The 21,171-nt window shown below is 42.5% G+C and overlaps 2 protein-coding genes across 5 annotated transcripts in view; one reads left to right on the plus strand and one right to left on the minus strand.

Annotated features, from left to right (window-relative positions):
• Positions 1-1,731: 1,731 nt before the first annotated feature.
• Positions 1,732-3,003, plus strand: PERCC1 (proline and glutamate rich with coiled coil 1). Its single transcript, XM_056535814.1, has one exon. It carries the CDS (start codon positions 1,941-1,943, stop codon positions 2,751-2,753), a length of 813 nt encoding a protein of 270 aa, XP_056391789.1. The 5' UTR covers positions 1,732-1,940; the 3' UTR covers positions 2,754-3,003.
• A 4,720-nt stretch (positions 3,004-7,723) lies between these two features.
• Positions 7,724-21,171, minus strand: part of CLCN7 (chloride voltage-gated channel 7) — a 48,157-nt gene continuing 34,709 nt past the window's right edge. For all 4 annotated transcript variants that reach the window (XM_056537101.1, XM_056537104.1, XM_056537103.1 and 1 more), the window contains exons 17-25: positions 20,845-21,017; positions 19,127-19,178; positions 18,658-18,785; positions 18,058-18,143; positions 14,874-15,006; positions 12,460-12,519; positions 11,688-11,864; positions 11,533-11,613; positions 7,724-9,022 (exon numbers count right to left, since the gene is read on the minus strand). In XM_056537101.1, coding sequence (XP_056393076.1) covers positions 8,936-9,022; positions 11,533-11,613; positions 11,688-11,864; positions 12,460-12,519; positions 14,874-15,006; positions 18,058-18,143; positions 18,658-18,785; positions 19,127-19,178; positions 20,845-21,017 — 977 coding nt within the window. In that variant the 3' untranslated portion in view covers positions 7,724-8,935. The remainder of the gene's footprint in view (positions 9,023-11,532; positions 11,614-11,687; positions 11,865-12,459; positions 12,520-14,873; positions 15,007-18,057; positions 18,144-18,657; positions 18,786-19,126; positions 19,179-20,844; positions 21,018-21,171) is intronic.

Genomic DNA, 21,171 nt, shown 5'->3' on the forward strand with positions numbered 1-21,171 from the left:
CCCTTTAGACGTGGCGATCAAACTTGATCGCCACATCTAAAACGAAAGTAAACATTGCCGGTTAGCTCAGTGGTGCTGTTCTGGACCGCTGCGGTGAAATTGCGACATCCCAAATAGCTTGCAGGACAGGAGAAGGATCCCTACCTGCCTCCTTGCTGTCCGATTGCCGAATGACTGCTCCGTACCTGAGATCCAGCAGCGATAACACTGATCAATGCCATGCTTTTGCATGACAGTGATCAGTGAAGGAAATCAGTGTGTGCAATGTTATAGACACTAGAGGGGGCTATAACACTGCAAAAAAGTGAAAATTAAATATGTTAATAAATGTAATTTAACCCCTTCCCTAATAAAAGCTTGAATCACCCCCCTTTTCCCGTTAAAAAAAACAACCAAAAACTATATGGCATCGTCACGGACTATAAAAATATATTGTAAATTAAACCGCACGGTCAATGGCGTACATGTAAAAAATACTTCCAAAGTCCAAAATTGCATATTTTTGGTCACTTTTTATACCATAAGAAAATGAATAAAAAGTGATCAAAAAGTCTGCTCAAAACAAAAAAGGTACAGATGAAAACTTCAGATCATGGCACAAAAAATGAGTCCTCATACCGCCCCTTATACGGAATTTAAGGTGAAAAATGTAAAAATGAAAAATCGCCAAAGAGGGAAGGGGTTGAAGTTAGTTTAGATTTTTATTCTAGATAAATTTGAGCAGTATGGAAAACAATACTACAAAACTAGTCATACCCCTAAAATTTGACTTAGTTTTCCTGGATTTCCTGTGGTTTCTTGAGATCAGAAGAAAATTGACTTAGAGCTGATCAGTTCGCAGGTTTTTAGGATATAAAGTAAAGTCGTAGCAATATAGGCCTTTGGACCCTGAATCCGCGCATACCTCTCATTAGTTAATTGGCCTCTCCAGTGCAAGAGATATCACAGTTTAAAAAGATATGCAAATTTGGCTTTTGGAGTCCACTGGTTGTTTCCCTTGGCCTCTAGAGTCCAGCACGGTTCGGCCCCTTCTCCAGTTAGTCACTCCCCTCTGGTCACCTCTTCTACCCCCTAATTCACAGGCACTTGTCTGTACCGTAATCCCCCGCTTCTCCCCTTTAATCTAGAGGCCATAGAGAATGCCCAGGGGTCTCCAACACCTAATTTGCATTTTTTTTTTAAACACCCGCATCTCAGTACTGGAGAGGTCAATTAACTAATAAGAGGTATGTACGGATTCAGGGTCAAAAGCTCTATGCAGCTCTGCCCTTACTTTATACCCAAAACACCTGCTGACAGGTCCCCTTTAATAGAGAAAAACAAAAAATAGCAAAAACCATCACTAAAATCACCTGCTGTTTCAGTGCTGCTACTCCAATGGTCTCTGCCAGTCTTTGGTTACCTTGCTAAAGCAATTTCGTACCTGTACACATTACCGCTAAAACCAATTTAGGAAATGTTTTTCCTATCTTGAAAAACCACTAAGAAATTTGGTAAAGCTTTACCACCTCTAGATTTGTCATATTTTTTGGGTGTGATTAGACAACCATTGGGCTTTGGAAGTTACTGGGGTCCATTAGCTTCAGGTTACACCCCCTCCATTCATGTCTATTGGAGGGGGCGTGACGACCCCTCCCATAGACATGAATTTAGGGGCGTGGCGTGATGTTAATAGTGGGCGTTGGCATGACCTCATGTGCCCAGCACAGAATGCCAGGGGCTGCGCAGAGATCGCGGGGGTCCCCAGCGGCAGGACCCCTGCAATCATACATCTTATGCCCTATCCTTTAGATAGGGGATAAGATATATAAAGCCAGAATACCCCTTTAACAGTGATGGGACAAACTCAATACATGGGGGAAATATGGGAAACCTACACCTCAAGGTGAAGACTCCACTAAACCAATTTTATTTCTCCTTTTAGCACCTCTGTAGACACAATGGCAGCAGGCGTCATAAGAAACCTCTCAGAATTCAAGTTGCCTCCACCGTTCCAACATTCATTCCTATTCCCGGCTCTAACCCAGGATGTGGACTTCCAAGACTCCTCAGAAGAGGACGACGACATGGTGGAAGAAGATGAGATGGAAAACTTATCCTACGGAGAAGAGCAAGACATCAGATCCGTCAGTGATGTGAGCAGCCATGATGCCTCCTCAGAAGAAAGTCCTACAGCGATGACCGAGCAGCTCCTCAGGTTTTCGGAGCTCATCAGCAATGATATTCAAAGATATTTTGGGCAGAAGACCAAGGAGGAAGATCCAGACTCTTGTAATATTTATGAAGACTACTTCACCCCTCGAATGTATGGAGGGCAGGAGTTATACTATCAAGACTTGATGAAGATGGCACAAAGCAAAGACCATGATAGAGATGACTTCTTCCGCTCCCTCACCCCTTGTGCAGAGATAGACCATAAGGTATTAAAGACCATCTGCACCAAGGAAGATCCCAAAAAGCTGGGTCCTCTCACTGAGCTCTTTGACTTTGGTCTTCGAAAGTATACGAGGCAAAAAGTGCCAGTGGGTAAGGATGCCAGGTTACACAGACTAGATCGCAAATATGCCCATATTGTGCCCATGCACAGACGGATGTTACCCCTGTCCTTCTGGAAGGAACCATCCCCCGTCCCAACCTGCATTCTGAACACCAACACCCCTGACTTCAGTGACCTCCTGGAAAACTGGACGTCGGACACTCATCATGAATTACACTGCGCTGGAAGGGACCTCATGAGCGAATTCGGCAGATAGGTCAATGTTATATATATATTAATAGCATCATGTCTGGAGGAAACCAGGCACTGCCTATCACCTGCCCAATACCATCCCTACAGTGATCATGGTGGGGGCAGCATCATGTCTGGAGGAAACCAGGTACTGCCCATCACCATCCCTACAGAGATCATGGTGGGGGCAGCATCATGTCTGGGGGGAAACCAGGCACTGCCCATCACCTGCCCAATACCATCCCTCCAGTGATCATGGTGGGGGCAGCATCATGTCTGGGGGAAACCAGGCACTGCCCATCACCTGCCCAATACCATCCCTACAGTGATCATGGTGGGGTCAGCATCATGTCTGGAGGAAACCAGGTACTGCCCATCACCTGCCCAATACCATCCCTACAGTGATCATGGTGGGGGCAGCATCATGTCTGGAGGAAACCAGGTACTGCCCATCACCTGCCCAATACCATCCCTACAGTGATCATGGTGGGGGCAGCATCATGTCTGGGGGGAAACCAGGCACTGCCCATCACCTGCACAATACCATCCCTACAGTGATCATGGTGGGGGCAGCATCATGTCTGGGGGAAACCAGGCACTGCCCATCACCTGCCCAATACCATCCATACAGTGATCATGGTGGGGGCCGCATCATGTCTGGGGGAAACCAGGCACTGCCCATCACCTGCCCAATACCATCCCTACAGCGATCATGGTGGGGGCCGCATCATGTCTGGGGGAAACCAGGTACTGCCCATCACCTGCCCAATACCATCCCTACAGTGATCACGGTGGGGGCAGCATCATGTCTGGAGGGAACCAGGCACTGCCCATCACCTGCCCAATACCATCCCTACAGTGATCATGGTGGGGGCAGCATCATGTCTGGAGGAAACCAGGCACTGCCCATCACCTGTCCAATACCATCCCTACAGTGATCATGGTGGGGGCAGCATCATGTCCGGAGGAAACCAGGCACTGCCCATCACCTGCCCAATACCATCCCTCAATCTCAATATTGGAGAGCACAGATTTTGAAATATTTTAAGAGAAGCAAAGACTTTCTTGATTAGATGATGCTTAGTATCTGCATTATTCCTCCATCTGCTTTGTAGAACATGGACCAAATCTGGTGCCCAAATGGTGTAAAAGAATTAGACATCTAGGATGGCCACAACTCACTAGTTTCCTTACTTTTAACCATAGAGGAGACTACGACAAAAAATATTCCCTCATTGAGGAACTCCTACAACTCCACCATGTCAAATATAGAACCTCTAACTAGTTTCCAAGAAACCAAACCATAATGGGGAAGCCCTGCCCGAACCAAGATGGTCAAAGATCACCAATAGACAGCTGTTGCCCAGGTCCTGCACTTTCCCCATAATTTAGGTACAAGGTCTACAGTACTGTCATAAACCCCCAGGCAATGGGTCTCGAAGTAGATAACTGCTTTCCCCTGTGTCATTTGCAACCCCCCCATCAAATTATACATATACAACAGGCTTATAAATGTAGGCCTCTATAGGTGATAGGTGGTACTACACGTAAGGAAAAAATGTACACCCATCCGTGTTATATACTGAGCTCTGTACATAAATAGTCAGAATATATTTTGCTTAATAAAGTTTTGAAAAAAAATTCTGTATCTGTGAGTTATTTTGAAATATAGCTTGTATCCTTAACAGTTTTGAGTACCCCTTTAAGATGGTCATGCACACAGGCTCATTCAGATTATTGCTCTCTCTTCTGTTCTTTTCTCTACACATGCTCGCTCGGTTTGACTGTGCGTGCATGTGTTCTCAATAGAAAGAAGAAGGCCACTGTCAGATTCCTCTAGCACAGTGTTTCCCAACCAGTGTGCCTCCAGCTGTGGCAAAACTACAACTTCCAGCATGCCTGGACAGCCAAAGGCTGTCCGGACATGCTGGGAGTTGTAGTTTTGCCACAGCTGGAGGCACACTGGTTGGGAAACCATGCTCTAGCAGAGGCCTATCTCCTCAAAAACAAAAAGGATCGGGAAGTTGAAATACAATGACATTTTGAGCAGGATTGAGATGTGGAAACAAGGCTCGGCTTCCAGCTGACTGTCAATCAAGCAGGAACAGGGATGGGAGGGGGAGCGAGGAGGCCAACCGGACCTCAGCACTTCAGGGGCTTGGGAACACCTCCTAATATATAAGGCAGGACTATTAAACAGAATCGCATTAAAAATAGTGCAATTTTACTGCAATTTGCAAAAATGCACAATCACACTGCAAATTGCTGCAAAATAATAGCGTTTATTTTTTTACAGTAACTTCGGCAAAAAAAAAAAAAAGCGTCAAATTCCAGCGCTTCGATAATTAAACGCCACATGTGTACACGGAATAATAGATTTCCTTTAAGAAACAAAACCTGCTGGTCACTGTAGTGTAGTGTAATTCAAACTGTGGACCCTCAGCTTTTTCAAAACTACAACTCCCAGCATGCCCGGACAGCCAAAGGCTGTCCGGGCATGCTGGAAGTTGTAGTTTTGCAACAGCTGGAGGTCCACAGTTTGGAGACCATTGATCTATACAATACACCCACCACTAGAGGGAGCCATTTAGAGCACCTTCTTGGCTACCAGCACCAAAACCTAAGACACAGCGCCACCTGATGGTCAGAATACAAAACGAAAATAAGTACTGACTAGTCACAGGCGAACTAAATGGTTTATTCATACAGCAGCACATTTTTAGAACAGAATCCATTAAAAAAAATTGCACTTTTAAATTTCAAAAGCAGCGCACCTTCCATACGAGCATTCGTCTACGCACACCCGTCCACACTCACTCGCACATACCGGGGCGGGGGACTCTAATAGAAAACACACCCTGTCAGGAATTGTACAGTATTTGGTTTCTAGAGTAAGTGGTCACTTGGTGAAACTATTGTGAGGGTCCCTGCTGCTGGTCCTGGAAAGCTGGTGTTTCGGTGTAACGCGGCATCACCAGTGCTACACGTATTGGGGGTGGGGACCAAAACAAATGTACATGTATATATTCAAGATTAACTATGACATACAAACAAATTTTCTTAATAGTCCAGGTTCTGTAAGGTGCTGGAATACAAGAAAACGTGTGTAGAGGAGTGACAAAGATCCTCGGGGGCGGAGCAACGGATTGGAGGAGCCTCATTTTAAAACCATGGAGCTTGATTGGTTAAAATGATCCAACTATTGCGTTTATAAAAAAAAAGAAAGCTTTTAGGGGTGGGGCAACTGGATTGTGGGGCCTTTTTTTAAAAAATCTTTGAATCTGATTGGTCAAAATAGGCTCTTTATTAATTCATCGAGGAGCACTGAGGTTTTTAGGGAAAGAACTGATCGGCGAGTAGTATTATTTTTAGGTTAAAGGGGTACTCCGGTGGAAAACAAGTTTTTTTTTTTAATCAACTGGTGCCAGGAAGTTATACAGATTTGTAAATTACTTCTATATAAAAAAAAAAACTTAACCCTTCCAGTACTTATCAGCTGCTGTATGCTCCACAGGAAGTTCTTTTTTTCATTTTTTATTTATCTCTTTTCTGTCTGACCACAGAGCTCTCTTCTGACACCGCTGTCCATTTTAGGAACTGTCCGGAGCAGGATAAGTTTGCTATGGGGATTTGCTCCTACTCTGGACAGTTCCTGACATTGAGAGGTGTCAGCAGAGAGCACTGTGGACAGACTGAAAAATTCAAAAAGAACTTCCTGTGGAGCATACAGCAGCTAAGTAATGGAAGGATTAAGATTTTTAAATAGAAGTAATTTACAAATCCGTTTAAACTTTCTTGCACCAGTTAATTTTAACAAAAAACATTTCCACCGGAATACCCCTTTAAATACTGCAGTATTGGCATGGGGCACTTTCCACAGGGACGTTATTAAGTATTCCAATTCCTTTTTGGTATGCCAAGTATTGATGCTGATTGGTATAGGAATCATGGGTGCACAAAGATATCCCCATGCCATGTATTAACCTGCCTTATTTCAAAGCTTTGAGTTTTATTGGTCAAAATTATTCAGCTATTGAGTTTAGGGGGAAAAAAAAAAAAAATGAAAGCCCTCAGGGGTGGGGCCTAAATTTTTAATTTTTCATCTGATTGGTCAAAATGGGCTCTTTAATAATTCTTAAAGCAATGCGGTGTTTCTAGGTAAAAAAAAAAAGCAAATCAGCAAGTATTAAAATGTATCTAGTTTAATACTACAGTCTGGGGAGGGGGCACAGGGGCATAATTAAATATTCAAACCACCCCCAAATTTTGGTGATGCCAATTGGTGAAAGCTATCGCCAACCCATATGGACAAGCTTAGGGATGCCTTTATTTTAACCTACCTTAAGAAATAAAATATAATAAAATTAAGAGAAAAAAATAATGTAATTCAAAAATTAAATTAAGTTTTTTGGCTAATTTTTTATTACATATTTATTTTTTTATTTTTATTTTATTAAATTTATTTTTTTGCTTTTTTTTCCCTCACTCGCAGCCGGCAATCTAAACCAAAAAGTGTATAGAATAAAACAAAAATATAAAAGAACATATAAGTGACGCCAGTTTAAATGCAGCTTCGCCCTCGGCTGGGTAAGGCCGTACAGCCCCTAATTTTCCCATAATGCTCTGCTCTCTTAAAGGCTTAAAGGGGTTATCCAGGAAAAAACTTTTTTATATATATATATCTCAACAGGCTCCAGAAAGTTAAACAGATTTGTAAATTACTTCTATTAAAAAATATCTTAATCCTTTCAGTACTTAAGAGCTTCTGAAGTTAAGGTTGTTCTTTTCTGTCTAAGTGATCTCTGATGACACGTGTCTCGGGAAACGCCCAGTTTAGAAGAGGTTTGCTATGGGGATTTGCTTCTAAACTGGGCGGTTCCCGAGACACGTGTCATCAGAGAGGATTTAGACAGAAAAGAACAACCTTAACTTCAGAAGCTCATAAGTACTGAAAGGATTAAGATTTTTTAACAGAAGTAATTTACAAATCTGTTTAACTTTCTGGAGCCAGTTGATCTAAAAAATAAAAAAAAGTTTTTTCCTGGAATACCCCTTTAATAATGCGCAATTTGTGCTTCCCTGTCCTCTTTCGCTTCCATGTAATCCCAGTGTAAACAACTCACAGGAGCGAAAATCGTCCCGATACAGACGCCGCGGTACACGAGAGCGCAATCATGTGATCCTGAGGCTGCAAAAAAAAAAATGTTAATTTACTTCTAATATATTAAAATTATTATTATTTTTTTTTTTAAAGAGATATCGTCCAGTAATTGTGCACCGGCCTTTGAGACAGCGGCATTTTGGGCTGAAAGGCAAGTCAGTGTAGAGCAGCGTTTCCCAACCAGCACTACAACTCCCAGCTTGCCCGGACTGCTAGTTGTTGATAGGGCATGCTGGTAGTTGTAGTGCTCTAGAGTAATACTGTGTAACCTGTGGCCTTTCTGCCGTCGGTAAACTACAACTCCCAGCATGCCCTGACAGCCGCAGGCTGTCAGGGCATGCTGGGAGTTGTAGTTTACCGACAGCAGAAAGGCCACTGTTCCAGTCCATCATTGTACAGTATATGTTATACTCCATTCACACCCAAAGCTGCACCCGCGACGCTACCCTAAATTGGTCAGTCATGTGCTGTCAGACACAACCCTAATCTTACAGCGCATTTGCGATATTTTTACTAAACCTTAATGCAATGCCTTATGGGAAATGTAGTTTATTTTTTTATGGCAAAAACACTACATATCCCAGCATGCAACACAGCAGAGCATGCTCTATATGAAGTATGCAACCTGAGAGATAAAAGATAATGGAATTCTGGGTGCAGCTTTGGGAGTGACTGGAGTAGAACACACATCAAACATGTCAGTGAAGGAGGATAGTAAAGTAGTTATGGAGCATTATGGGTGTTTATATTGTAAAGTAATAGGGGGACATCCGTAGGATAGTGTGCTTGCATATTGGTCAAAGAGAAGCGCCGCCTACAGGATTAAACCGGTGCTGCGTACATTTTACGGCTGGCTCAGGAGCTTCTAACCACTAAGGGTTAATAAGAGGCCGCTCGTTTTGATGTGAAGAAGAGAAGACTTCGCTCCAGGAGCAAAAGGTGGTCTCCAGCGCAAAATCCGGTTCTCGGGGCGTACGCAGAGTTCTCAGAACCGCTGAATTGTCCAAGGAAAGGAGAGGAATATAAAATGGCAGCGAGGTGCCGCATCACGTCTGCGCCAGGCACATCTCCTCCAGGCCGTGTTTCCCGATACGATAACGGGCGAGATCTTTTCTGGTGACCAGACCGACAACCTGCGGGAGGAATGGGAGATACGAGTGAGGGGGATGAAACGCAGTGGGTATATGGGGGAGAGGGTGCAGGGGAAATGCAGCAGGCATGTGGAGGGGCAAGAGTGCAGGTGATACACAGCGGGCATGTGGGGGGGGCGAGGGTGCAGGTGATACACGGCAGGCATGTGGGGGCAAGAGTGAAGGTGATACATAGCGGGCATGTGGAGGGGGCAAGAGTGCAGGTGATACACAGCGGGCATGTGGGGGGGAGAGGGTGCAGGAGAAACAAAGGGGGCATGTGGAGGGGAGAGTGCAGGTGATACACAGCGGGCATGTGGAGGGTGAATGTGCAGGGGAAATGCAGCAGACGTGGGGGGAAGAGGGCAAGTGAAACACAGGTCATGTGGGGGGGAGTGAGAGCATGCAAAACACAGCAGGCATGTGGGAGGAATAGAAAATACGAATGAGTGGGATGAAATGCAGCAGGCGTGTATGGGGCGAAGGTGCAGGTGAAACAGTGGGCATATTGGATGAGAGTGCAGGTGAAACAGTGGGCATATTGGATGAGAGTGCAGGTGAAACACAGCGGGTATGTGGAAGGGGACTGCACAGGAGAAATGCAGCAGGCGTGTGTGGGGCAAGAGTGCAATTACATGCAGCATGTACAGAAAGGAATATGAGGACACCGGCAAAGCATGAGGAGGCGGCAATGGAGGGTGTAGAGAGGGCAGGCAAAATGATGAAGCGGGCAAATAAAGTGTATCAGTAATGGATAGAAAACGTCAATCAATGAGGAGGAAAGAACTGCCTGTAGAGCTCAGAGACAGGATTGTGTGCAGGCACAGATCTGGAGAAGGGGACAAAAACATTTCTACTGCACTGAAAGTTATCAAGAGCACCAAAATTCGTAGGCTACTTTTACACTGATGTTGTGACACAGCAGTGTGACGGGCGTCAGCGAAGCCGGGGAGAAAAATTACTGCAAGAGCCGTCTTTTACTCCCACTATTCCCATAGGTAAATGGGAGACACCGGGACCCGTTGTTGCCCGTTGCTCCCTGTCACGAAAACGGCCATTAAAGTCACACACACAAAAAAAATAAGAGACTTTAACGGCCCATCTCGACAGGGAGACATGGCAGTATGAAAGGGGCCTCCCCACCAAACAGGCAAGAGGTGAGGGGACAAGAATGTAAGCCAAAAGCAGAGGGCGGGGGGGGGTAAAGGGCTTCAAAGTGCCAGGCAATGGTGGAAAGGGGTTGAGAGTGCAGGTAAAAAGTGGGAGAACACAAGCAAAATGGGCAGGGGCCAAAAAAAACTAAGCTAAAAAAAGCAGCGGACAAGGGGGGGGGGGGTCAGAGTGCAGGCAATGCAAAAAACCTGGTGAAATGTGTTGGGCAAGGAGGAGGGGGAAGACGAGACAGCGTGTAAGTAGAGGAGGGGAAGACGAGACAGCGTGTAAGTAGAGGAGGGGAAGACGAGACAGCGTGTAAGTAGAGGAGGGGAAGACGAGACAGCGTGTAAGTAGAGGAGGGGAAGACGAGACAGCGTGTAAGTAGAGGAGGGGAAGACGAGACAGCGTGTAAGTAGAGGAGGGGAAGACGAGACAGCGTGTAAGTAGAGGAGGGGAAGACGAGACAGCGTGTAAGTAGAGGAGGGGAAGACGAGACAGCGTGTAAGTAGAGGAGGGGAAGACGAGACAACGTGTAAGTAGAGGAGGGGAAGACGAGACAGCAAGTAATTAGAGGAGAGGAAGATGAGACAGTGTAGAGGAGGGGAAGACGAGACCGTGTGTAAGTAGAGCAGGGAAGACGAGACAGTGTGTAAGTAGAGAAGGGAAGAGCAGAGACTAGGTGAGGGGACAAGGGTAAGGGATTGCAAAGACAAGAAGGAGGGTAAGGGAAAAGAGAAGCCATGAGTAAGAACGTCTGAATGCAGACATTGGACTTGTTTCTCTGCACAGATTGTATTTTAAAGTCAAATATAAATAAAGAAGGGTATTTTTAATCTACCATGCTCACTTGAAAAGGGAGTAAGCAAAATAAAGCAGGTAATAGGAAGGGGGTTGGGAGAACATGAGCCAAGCCATGGAGAAGTCAAGAACACTAAGGGTTAAAAGCAAAGAGGAGGCAAAGACCACAGGCAATATACATCAGGAAATGGAGCAAAAAAGCAAGTAAACTGAAAGCGGCAGGTGGGGGCTGAAGAGAGAGCATGCGAAATAAAGTGAGCAAGAGGGAGGGGGCAGGTACAATGGGGGGGGCAGTACAATGGGGAGGGGGTGTGGGGCCAAAACAATGCAGTAAAAAGCAAAGGGCAAAAGGAGGCTGAGAATGAAAGAAAAAGACATCAGGAAAGGAAGAGCAGACCAACCATAATGTCCGTCAGTAAATAAAAGGGACAACAAGAACCTAGAGACACTGAAGAGGTAGCAAAATGCCATATTGTTCATGGGTCCTAATTGTACAGAGAGGAGACACAATGCTCCACGATCTCACATAGACCAGAAGACTGACATCTGGGGACACTCACCCTGTTCTGATTGTCCACAACCACCAGGTGCCGGAGGCCGAGCGCTCGGAATAACTTGAAGACCCGCGGCAATGAGGCCTCCTGTAAATCAAAGGTCATGTATGAGATCATCACCCAGATCACATGATACAGGAGGGACCGTGCAGATGGGATACCTGGGGTACGGTGTAGGGGGTGGGGTTCATGAACTCCGTCAGGTCCATCAGACATTCCCGCTCATCCTGGGACACGTGTATGGACTGGATCGGGGGAAAGCGGGGATAAGCATCCCGGAAATCTTTCAACTTTAAGCGTCCTTGGATGTGAATCAGATTTTCCCGCTCGACAAAAATCTTTAAAAAAAAAAAAAAAAACTCACAGAGAGGACAATGACCTCAGTATCATTGGACAATGACCAAACCCCAATTTAGTGGTGTCTCAATATTACAATACAGATTAACTCTAAAGCACTTGAAAGAAAAACAATAAGGAGAAAAAGAAACATTAATGAAAAATGTATTTATAAAATACATTTATTAAAAAAATAAATTAGATCTTTTATGTAAAAGTGAGTGAACTGTATTGTAATTTTCACACTGGCCACTAGATGTCAGCATAACTGTTGATTATCACGTGGGGACATCATTGATATCAGCGCCATCCAAACAGCATCCTCCTATAACTCCACCCCCAAAACTATAAGACACACCCCTTTAATACAACTTTTTATTGATCCTGCCTATTTTGGAGCCCAATCTGCTGGACAGTCCTGCAATTCACGGCTATTGACTAAGTCACTGTTTCCCAACCAGGGTGCCTCCAGCTGTTGCAAAACTATAACTCCCAGCATGCCCGGACAGCCGTTGGCTGTCCGGGCATGCTGGGAGTTGTAGTTTTGCAACAGCTGGAGGCACCCTGGTTGGGTAACACTGGGCTAAGTATTCGTACCTTGTGTTTCAGGAGCACAATCAGCTGCGATCTTAGGATCAATCCACATAACCGAGGCGGCTGCAAGAAAGATGGAAGGAAAAGTTTACTAATATCTGCACCTTCACCATAACATTAACCCCTTAAGGACTCAGGGTTTTTCAGTTTTTGCACTTTCGTTTTTTCCTCCTCACCTTTTAAAAATCATAACCCTTTCAATTTTCCACCTAAAAATCCATATTATGGCTTATTTTTTGCATCGCCAATTCTACTTTGCAGTGACATTAGTCATTTTACCCAAAAATGCACGGCGAAACGGAAAAAAAATCATTGTGCGACAAAATCCAAGAAAAAACGCAATTTTGTAACTTTTGGGGGCTTCTGTTTCTACGCAGTGCATATTTCAGTAAAAATTACGCCTTATCAGTATTCTGTAGGTCCATACGGTTAAAATGATCCCCTACTTATATAGGTTTGATTTTGTCGCACTTCTGGAAAAAATCATAACTACATGCAGGAAAATGTATACGTTTAAAAATGTCATCTTCTGACCCCTATAACTTTTTTATTTTTCCACGTACGGGGCGGTATGAGGGCTCATTTTTTGTGCCGTGATCTGAAGTTTTTATCGGTATGATTTTTGTTTTGATCAGACTTTTTGATCACTTTTTATTCCTTTTTTAATGGTATAAAAAGTGACCAAAATACGCTTTTTTGGACTTTGGAATTTTTTTGCGCACACGCCATTGACCGTGCGGTTTAATTAATGATATATTTTTATAGTTCGGACATTTACGCACGCGGCGATACCACATGTTTATTTATTTTTTTTTTTTACACTGTTTTATTTTTTTTTATGGGAAAAGGGGGGTGATTCAAACTTATTAGGGAAGGGGTTAAATGACCTTTAACACTTTTTTTTCTTTCTTTTTTTTCAGTGTTATAGGTCCCATAGGGACCTATAACACTGCACACACTGATCTCTTATACTGATCATTATTATCCCATAGGGACCTATAACACTGCACACACTGATCTCTTATACTGATCATTATTATCCCATAGGGACCTATAACACTGCACACACTGATCTCTTATACTGATCATTGTTATCCCATAGGGACCTATAACACTGCACACACTGATCTCTTATACTGATCATTATTATCCCATAGGGACCTATAACACTGCACACACTGATCTCTTATACTGATCATTGTTATCCCATAGGGACCTATAACACTGCACACACTGATCTCTTATACTGATCATTGTTATCCCATAGGGACCTATAACACTGCACACACTGATCTCTTACACAGATCACAGGTGTGTATTAACACGCCTGTGATCAGTGTTATCGGCGCTTGACTGCTCCTGCCTGGATCTCAGGCACGGAGCAGTCATTCGCCGATCGGACACCGAGGAGGCAGGTAAGGGCCCTCCCGGTGTCCGGTCAGCTGTTCGGGACGCCGCGATTTCACCGCGGCGGTCCCGAACAGCCCGACTGAGCAGCCGGGTCACTTTCAGTTTCGCTTTAGAAGCGGCGGTTAATACCGCACATCGCCGCGATCGGCGATGTGTGGTATTAGCCGCGGGTCCCGGCCGTTGATGAGCGCAGGGACCGACGCGATATGATGCGGGATCGCGGCACGATCCCGCTTCATATAGCGGGAGCCGGCGCAGGACGTAAATATATGTCCTGCGTCGTTAAAGGGGTACTCCGGTGGAAACCTTTTTTTTTTTTTAAATCAACTGATGCCAGAAAGTTAAACAGATTTGTAAATTACTTCTATTAAACTTTCTTAATCCTTCCAGTACTTATCAGCTGCTGTATGCGACACAGGAAGTTCTTTTCTTTTGGGATTTATTTTCTGTCACGATCACACTGCTCTCTGCTGACACCTCTGTCCATTTTAGGAATTGTCCAGAGCAGGAGAGGTTTTCTATGGGGATTTTCTTCTACTCTGGACAGTTCCTGACATGGACAGAGGTGTCAGCAGAGAGCACTGTGGTCAGACTGGAAAGAAATTCAAAAAGAAAATAATTTTCTTCCTAATATTCAGCAGCTAATAAGTACTGGAAGGATTAAGATTTTTTAATAGAAGTCATTTACAAATCTGTTTTACTTTCTGGCATCAGTTGATTTAAAAATAAGTTTACCACCGGAGTACTCCTTTACCTTTTCTTACAGGTTATAAATATGATGCCGGCCACGCTGGGCGGTACAGTTACCGAGGCGAGTCTATCAAGCTTAGTGAAATTCCATGCACAAGCCCTTTTCTGATGAACAGAACTCGCTGCACTATAGTGTATGCACTGAACCCAAGCGTGGTATGGTCGGCACTACTATGACCACCCCCTCTTCACAGTGCTGGCTAGGTTTTCTGCAGCTCACTCTGGCATGAAGCATAAGAATACTGCACGCTGCTCACCTGACCAGTGTTCCCACTATTCTCCACCACAGGAAAGCCATTGTGGTTGGATGTGGTCAGGCTTAGGATGTCCACGACGAGGCCGACCTTCTCTCTCCTGCGCAGACATGTGACTGGAGTACTCATCACTTCTCTGGTATAAGGGAGAGAGGAAATAATATAGTAATAAGATATTAGCATGTGCATGACTATAAGAAAATAAATGTAGAATAAAATTATATAGATTAATATATACACACACACACATATATATATATATATATATATATATATGCGCGTGTATGTCCGTCTGTGTATATATGTGTGTGTGTCTGTATATATAATATATATGTGTGTATATATATATATATATATATATATATATATATATATATATACACACACACATATATATATATATATATATATATATATATATATATATATATATATACTTACACACACACACACACAGACACACACACACATATATACTATATATACACAGACACACACACACATATATATATATATATATATATATATATATGCGCGTGTATGTCCGTCTGTGTATATATGTGTGTGTGTCTGTATATATAATATATATGTGTGTATATATATAAATATATATATATATATATATATATACATACACACACACACACATATATATATATATATATATATATATATACTTACACACACACACACACAGACACACACACACATATATACTATATATACAGACACACACATATATATATATATATATATATATATATATATATATATATATATATATATATATATATAACAAAATAAACAACCAATAGGAAATCAGGTGAACAAGCAGTCTACAAGTAATCTGTTTCCGCACCAATTCCCTTATGTTTTCTTACTGCTGCAAAACTACTACTCCCATCATGCAGAGTTTTTTTAATTGTATTCTCTTCTCTGCTTCACGGTTGATTACACCGCACATTTCCAAGTTGGATGTAGTTTGCCAGATATCCGGACCGCAGAAAATTCCACTTACCACTTCTATTAATGGAGCCGTGAAACGTGCGGAACATTATCCTAATCACGGAACCGTTATAGTTTATCGTGAATTATCTGCGTCCATTAGAACGTGGCAGAGTCATGCAATCACTACAGGCATGTCCGCTCCTTAAAGGGGAACACCTGCTATCATGTCCTTCTATGGGATTCTACACATTAAAGCAGTGTTTTCCAAAGCGTGTCTCCAGCTGTTGCAAAACTACAACTGCCAGCATGCCCGGACAGCCAACGGCACACTCTGGAAAGCACTCCAGTGAAATTTTTTAATTTTTTTTATTAAAGTGTTATGTTTAAATAACCCCTTTCTAACTAACCTTTTCCGAAAATTTCATGATGTAAACAAAATAAAACATACATATTTGGTATTACTGAACTATTAAAAATATATAAAATAATAACGCTTGGAGAATAACGTAAATGAAAAAAAAAAATTATATATATTTTTTTTATTATATATATATATATATTCATAATTTCATATTTTTGGTCTTTTTACATTTTTTATTTTGTAGTGAAATGAGTGATGTCATTACAAAGTACAATTGGTGGCAAAAAAAACAATCTTCACATGGGTCTGTAGATGGAAAAAAAAATTTTACGCAAAATTGAACAATCGCTGTTTCCTTCAACCCCTTAAAGGGGTACTCCGCTGCTCAGCGTTTAGAACAAAATGTTCTGAATGCTCAGAGCCGGCGCTGTGAGCGCGTGCCATCGTAGCCCCGCCCCCTCATGACGTCACGTCCCGCCCCCTCAATGCAAGTCTACGGGAGGGGGCGTAACAGCGGAGTACCCCTGTAAGGACGCAGCCCATTTTGGCTTGTTTTTTGCATGACCAATTGTCCTTTGTAATGACATCACTCATGTTACCATAAAATGTACGGCGAAATTCAAATGAAAACCGCAACTTTGCACATTTTGGAAAGTTTTGTTTTTACGCAGTGCACTTTACAGTAAAAATGACGTATTTTCTTTATTCTGTGGGTCAATATGATAAAAAGGATTCCCATGATTATATGCTTTTCTATTACTTTATAGAAAGTAATTAAAAAAAAAATTAAAAAAAAAAATTGAACTAACAAAATTAAAGCGTTTAAAATCCCTCGATTTTGCATTTTTATTTATTTATTTTTTTACGTTTCACTGTATTGGATAGTGAATATGATTAGAGATGAGCGAACTTACAGTAAATTCGATTCATCACAAACTTCTCGGCTCGGCAGTTGATGACTTTTCCTGCGTAAATGAGTTCAGCTTTCCGGTGCTCCGGTGGGCTGGAAAAGGTGGATACAGTCCTAGGAAAGAGTCTCCTAGGACTGTATCCACCTTTTCCAGCCCACCGGAGCACCTGAAAGCTGAACTAATTTATGCAGGAAAATCATCAACTGCCGAGCCGAGAAGTTTGTGATGAATCGAATTTACTGTAAGTTCACTCATCTCTAAACATGATATATATTGATAGTTCGGACAGTTACGCACCCTGCGATACTAAAATGTTTATAAATTTTTTTTTTACGCTTTATATAATACAATGGGAAAAAGGCGCAAATCATTTTTTGGGGGAGGGTCTTTTTCAAATTTTTTAAAACTTTTTATTTTTTAACACTGTTCATGTCCCCATAAGGGACTATTTATAGCAATCAATAGATTGCAGATACTGTTCAGTGCTATACATATGCAGAGCACTGATCAGTATTATCGGCAATCTTCTTCTCTGGTCTGCTCAACTTCAGACCAGAGGAGAAGACCCCGCGATGACGCAGGTAAGGGGACCTCCGGCCTCCATGTTGTATGATCGAATCCCCGCGGGCGAGCCGATCATCCATCCTGCCGTGCATGATGCAAGCCCCGCTTCAATGCTCACTTCATGTACAGGACGTAAATATACGTCCTGGTGCTAAAGCGTCGGGACCCTTCAACGCAATCCCGTAAGCAGTGACATCCATACAAGTGTGGCCGTGACCGGTACTGCAGTTAAACCCTGTTCATAGAGATCCTTTCTTTGTGGCTAATAGAGGAGGGGTGCAGATCACATGACCTTCCTCTTTTGATGTCTATGGATGGGTGAAACTCCAGGAGTAAGATGCATTTATTTTAAAATTTTCCATTACCTAACCTACAAAAATCACCAGAATCTGTGGTCACTGACCTGGCCGTGAGGGAGTGTGAGGTGACAGGGGCCTCCCAGTGCAGGAACGGGACACTCTGCAGCTTGATATGAAGATCGTACAGGCCCTGTATGCAAATAAGAGACACAACAACAGTTATTACAGTAGAGGTCTGCAATCTGTATTCACTGACAGCAAGCAGAAGTCTTAAAAAAATAAAATTGTTTGGAAAGTCACTTGAGCCTATACAGCAGCTGGGAGGACCCAGTACATTCATGCATTATAAAGACCAATGTTTCCCTACCAGTGTGGCTCTAGCTGTTGCAAAACTACAACTCCCAGCATGCCCGGACAGCCAAAGGCTGTCCGGGCATGCTGGGAATTGTAGTTTTGCAACAGCTGTAGGCACACTGGCTGTAAAACACTGGTAAAGTCAGCCCATAGATTACACAGGCAATGGTGTAATACTTCATCTCTCCTGCGGAGGAGCTGTAGAGAAACGTAACCCTTGCTGCCTGGATTCCACTATAGATCACAACTGATCACTGGGAATCCCTGATCAGTTTATGCTCTGCGGGACACAAGTAAAGAACCCGATTAAAATAAGTGAGCCTGTCCGCGCTGGATGCTGCGTTACGAACCTCAACAAACAAGTCGCCGACTATCTTCGCCGTGATCAGGACGAGCATAATGGGGAAACCGTAGGTGACGTTCCCCGTCGCTTCCACCATGATAACTGTGAGGCTCAGCGTCATCCTGACAATGCCGCCTGCAATAGAGGGCAAAGATATTAGAAAACTCAAACCGATACAAAGTGCCAAACCCTCTGCTGTTCCTCATATAGTTCTGTCTGCATGAAGTCTATGGCAGCTGTATCCATTCAGTCCATAGAGAGAAGTAGATTGCATGCTCTTGCAAAACTACAAGTCCCAGCATGTCCTAAAAAGGCCAGTGGGCGCATGCTGGGGGTTGTAGTTTCACAGCGCAGTGAATAATTAACAAATGATTCTCAACATGTGTGGAAACGTTCACAGAAGCCCCATAGGGAATCATTAGAAAAATGCAGAAATTCCAGACGTTTCGACATTCGTCGTCTGCTGAAACACTCACCGAGCTGAGCTGCTGCTCCCATCAAGGCGTACTTTCCGGGATCGGCCCATGACTGTGTGGGGGGAGACAAATGGGGGGGGGGGGGTTAGAGCTCAACAGTGCAAACACAGACAACTCTGCTGCATCTATACAACACGGAATGCTGTTTATAAGCTGCACACAATGGAGGTGGAGGGTTATAAGGGCCAATTCACACTATTGAAAAGCGCATTCTCTATAGATAATCTATACTTTAAAGCAATATTTCTCAACCAGGGTGCCTCCAGCTGTTACAAAACTACAACTCCCAGCATGCTGGGAGTTGTAGTTTTGCAACAGCTGGAGAACTACAGTTTGGGGACCGCTGTTCTAGTGAATTGTGGGATCTCATCTAGAGGAATATAAGGCTTTTATGAAATAAAAAATTATCTTTAAAAATAATTAAATATATATATATATATATATATATATATATATATATATATATATATATATACATATACACACACACACACACATATATATATATATATATATATATATATATTTATTTATTTATATATAGATATCCGGGCATGCTGGGAGTTGTAGTTTTTCAACAGCTGGAGAACTACAGTTTAGAGACCACTGTTCTAGTGAATTGTGGGATCTCATCTAGAGGAATATAAGACTTTTATGAAATAAAAAATTTTCTTTAAAAATAATTAAATATATATATATATATACACACACACACACATATATATATATATATATATTTATTTATTTATATATAGATATCCGGGCATGCTGAGAGTTGTAGTTTTTCAACAGCTGGAGAACTACAGTTTAGAGACCACTGTTCTAGTAAATTGTGGGATCTCATCTAGAGGAATATAAGGCGTTTATGAAATAAATACTCTATAAAAAAAAAAATATATATATATATTTAAAGGGTACCTCTCATCAAATAAACTTTTGATATATTTTAGATTAATGAATGTTGAATAACTTTCCAATAGCATGTTAATGAAAAATCTGCTTCTTTCTATTGTATTTTTCCCGATCAGTCCTGTCAGCAAGCATTTCTGACTCATGCTGGAGTCCTAAACACTCAGAGCTGCCAGCCTGCTTTGTTCACAGCCAAACAGGCTGTGAACAAAGCAGGCTGGCAGCTCTGAGTGTTCTCCTTTGTGAACAAAGCAGACTGGCAGCTCGTAGTGTTTAGGACTCCAGCATGAGTCTGAAATGCTTGCTGCCAGGACTGGTAGGGAGACCCCTAGTGGCCATTTCTTCAAAGTGGAAAATTTAATAGAAAGAAGCATATTTTTTAATAACATGCAATTGTGAAGTTATTCTGCATATATTAATCTATAATATATCAAAAGTTGTTTTGATGAGAGGTACCCTTTAATAAAAAATAAAAATAAAATAATATATATACACATATATATATATATATACATATACACATTATATATATATATATATATATATATATATATATATATATACACACATTATATATATATATATATATATATATATATATATATATATATATATACACACACACACACACACACACACACATATACACACACACACACACACACATTTATATAGAGATATCTGGGCATGCTGGGAGTTGTCATTTTGCAACAGACTGGGTAAAAAAAAAACTTCTGTCTGTCAATAATGGCAGCAACCCAGCTTTCCCAGAAGCAGAAATAACAATGCTCAGCATAGCAGGCACTTACGATGGTGTCGTTAGAGATGTTGGTCAACAGGATCCCGAAGAGACGGCCCCAGGCTGCCCCCAGGAGGAGGGACGGGATGAAGACGCCGGCCGAAACGGTCAGACCATAGGTCCAGCAGGCCAGGAAGAAGTACAGCAGTGTGAACAGGCCCAGGGTCTGGGGGTTAAAGGAACCTGCAGAGAACACAAAACACATCGTTGGCTGTAAATCACGTCCCTTTAAATCCTTGAGGACCGGTCAAATTTTTGTTTTTTGCACTTTTGTTTTTTACTCCCTGCCTTTTAATAGCCATAACTTTTTTTTTTCATCTAAAAGGCCATGTTCAGA

This window comes from Hyla sarda, chromosome 8 (genome assembly GCF_029499605.1).
Source record: "Hyla sarda isolate aHylSar1 chromosome 8, aHylSar1.hap1, whole genome shotgun sequence".
NCBI classification, from domain to species: Eukaryota; Metazoa; Chordata; class Amphibia; order Anura; family Hylidae; genus Hyla; species Hyla sarda.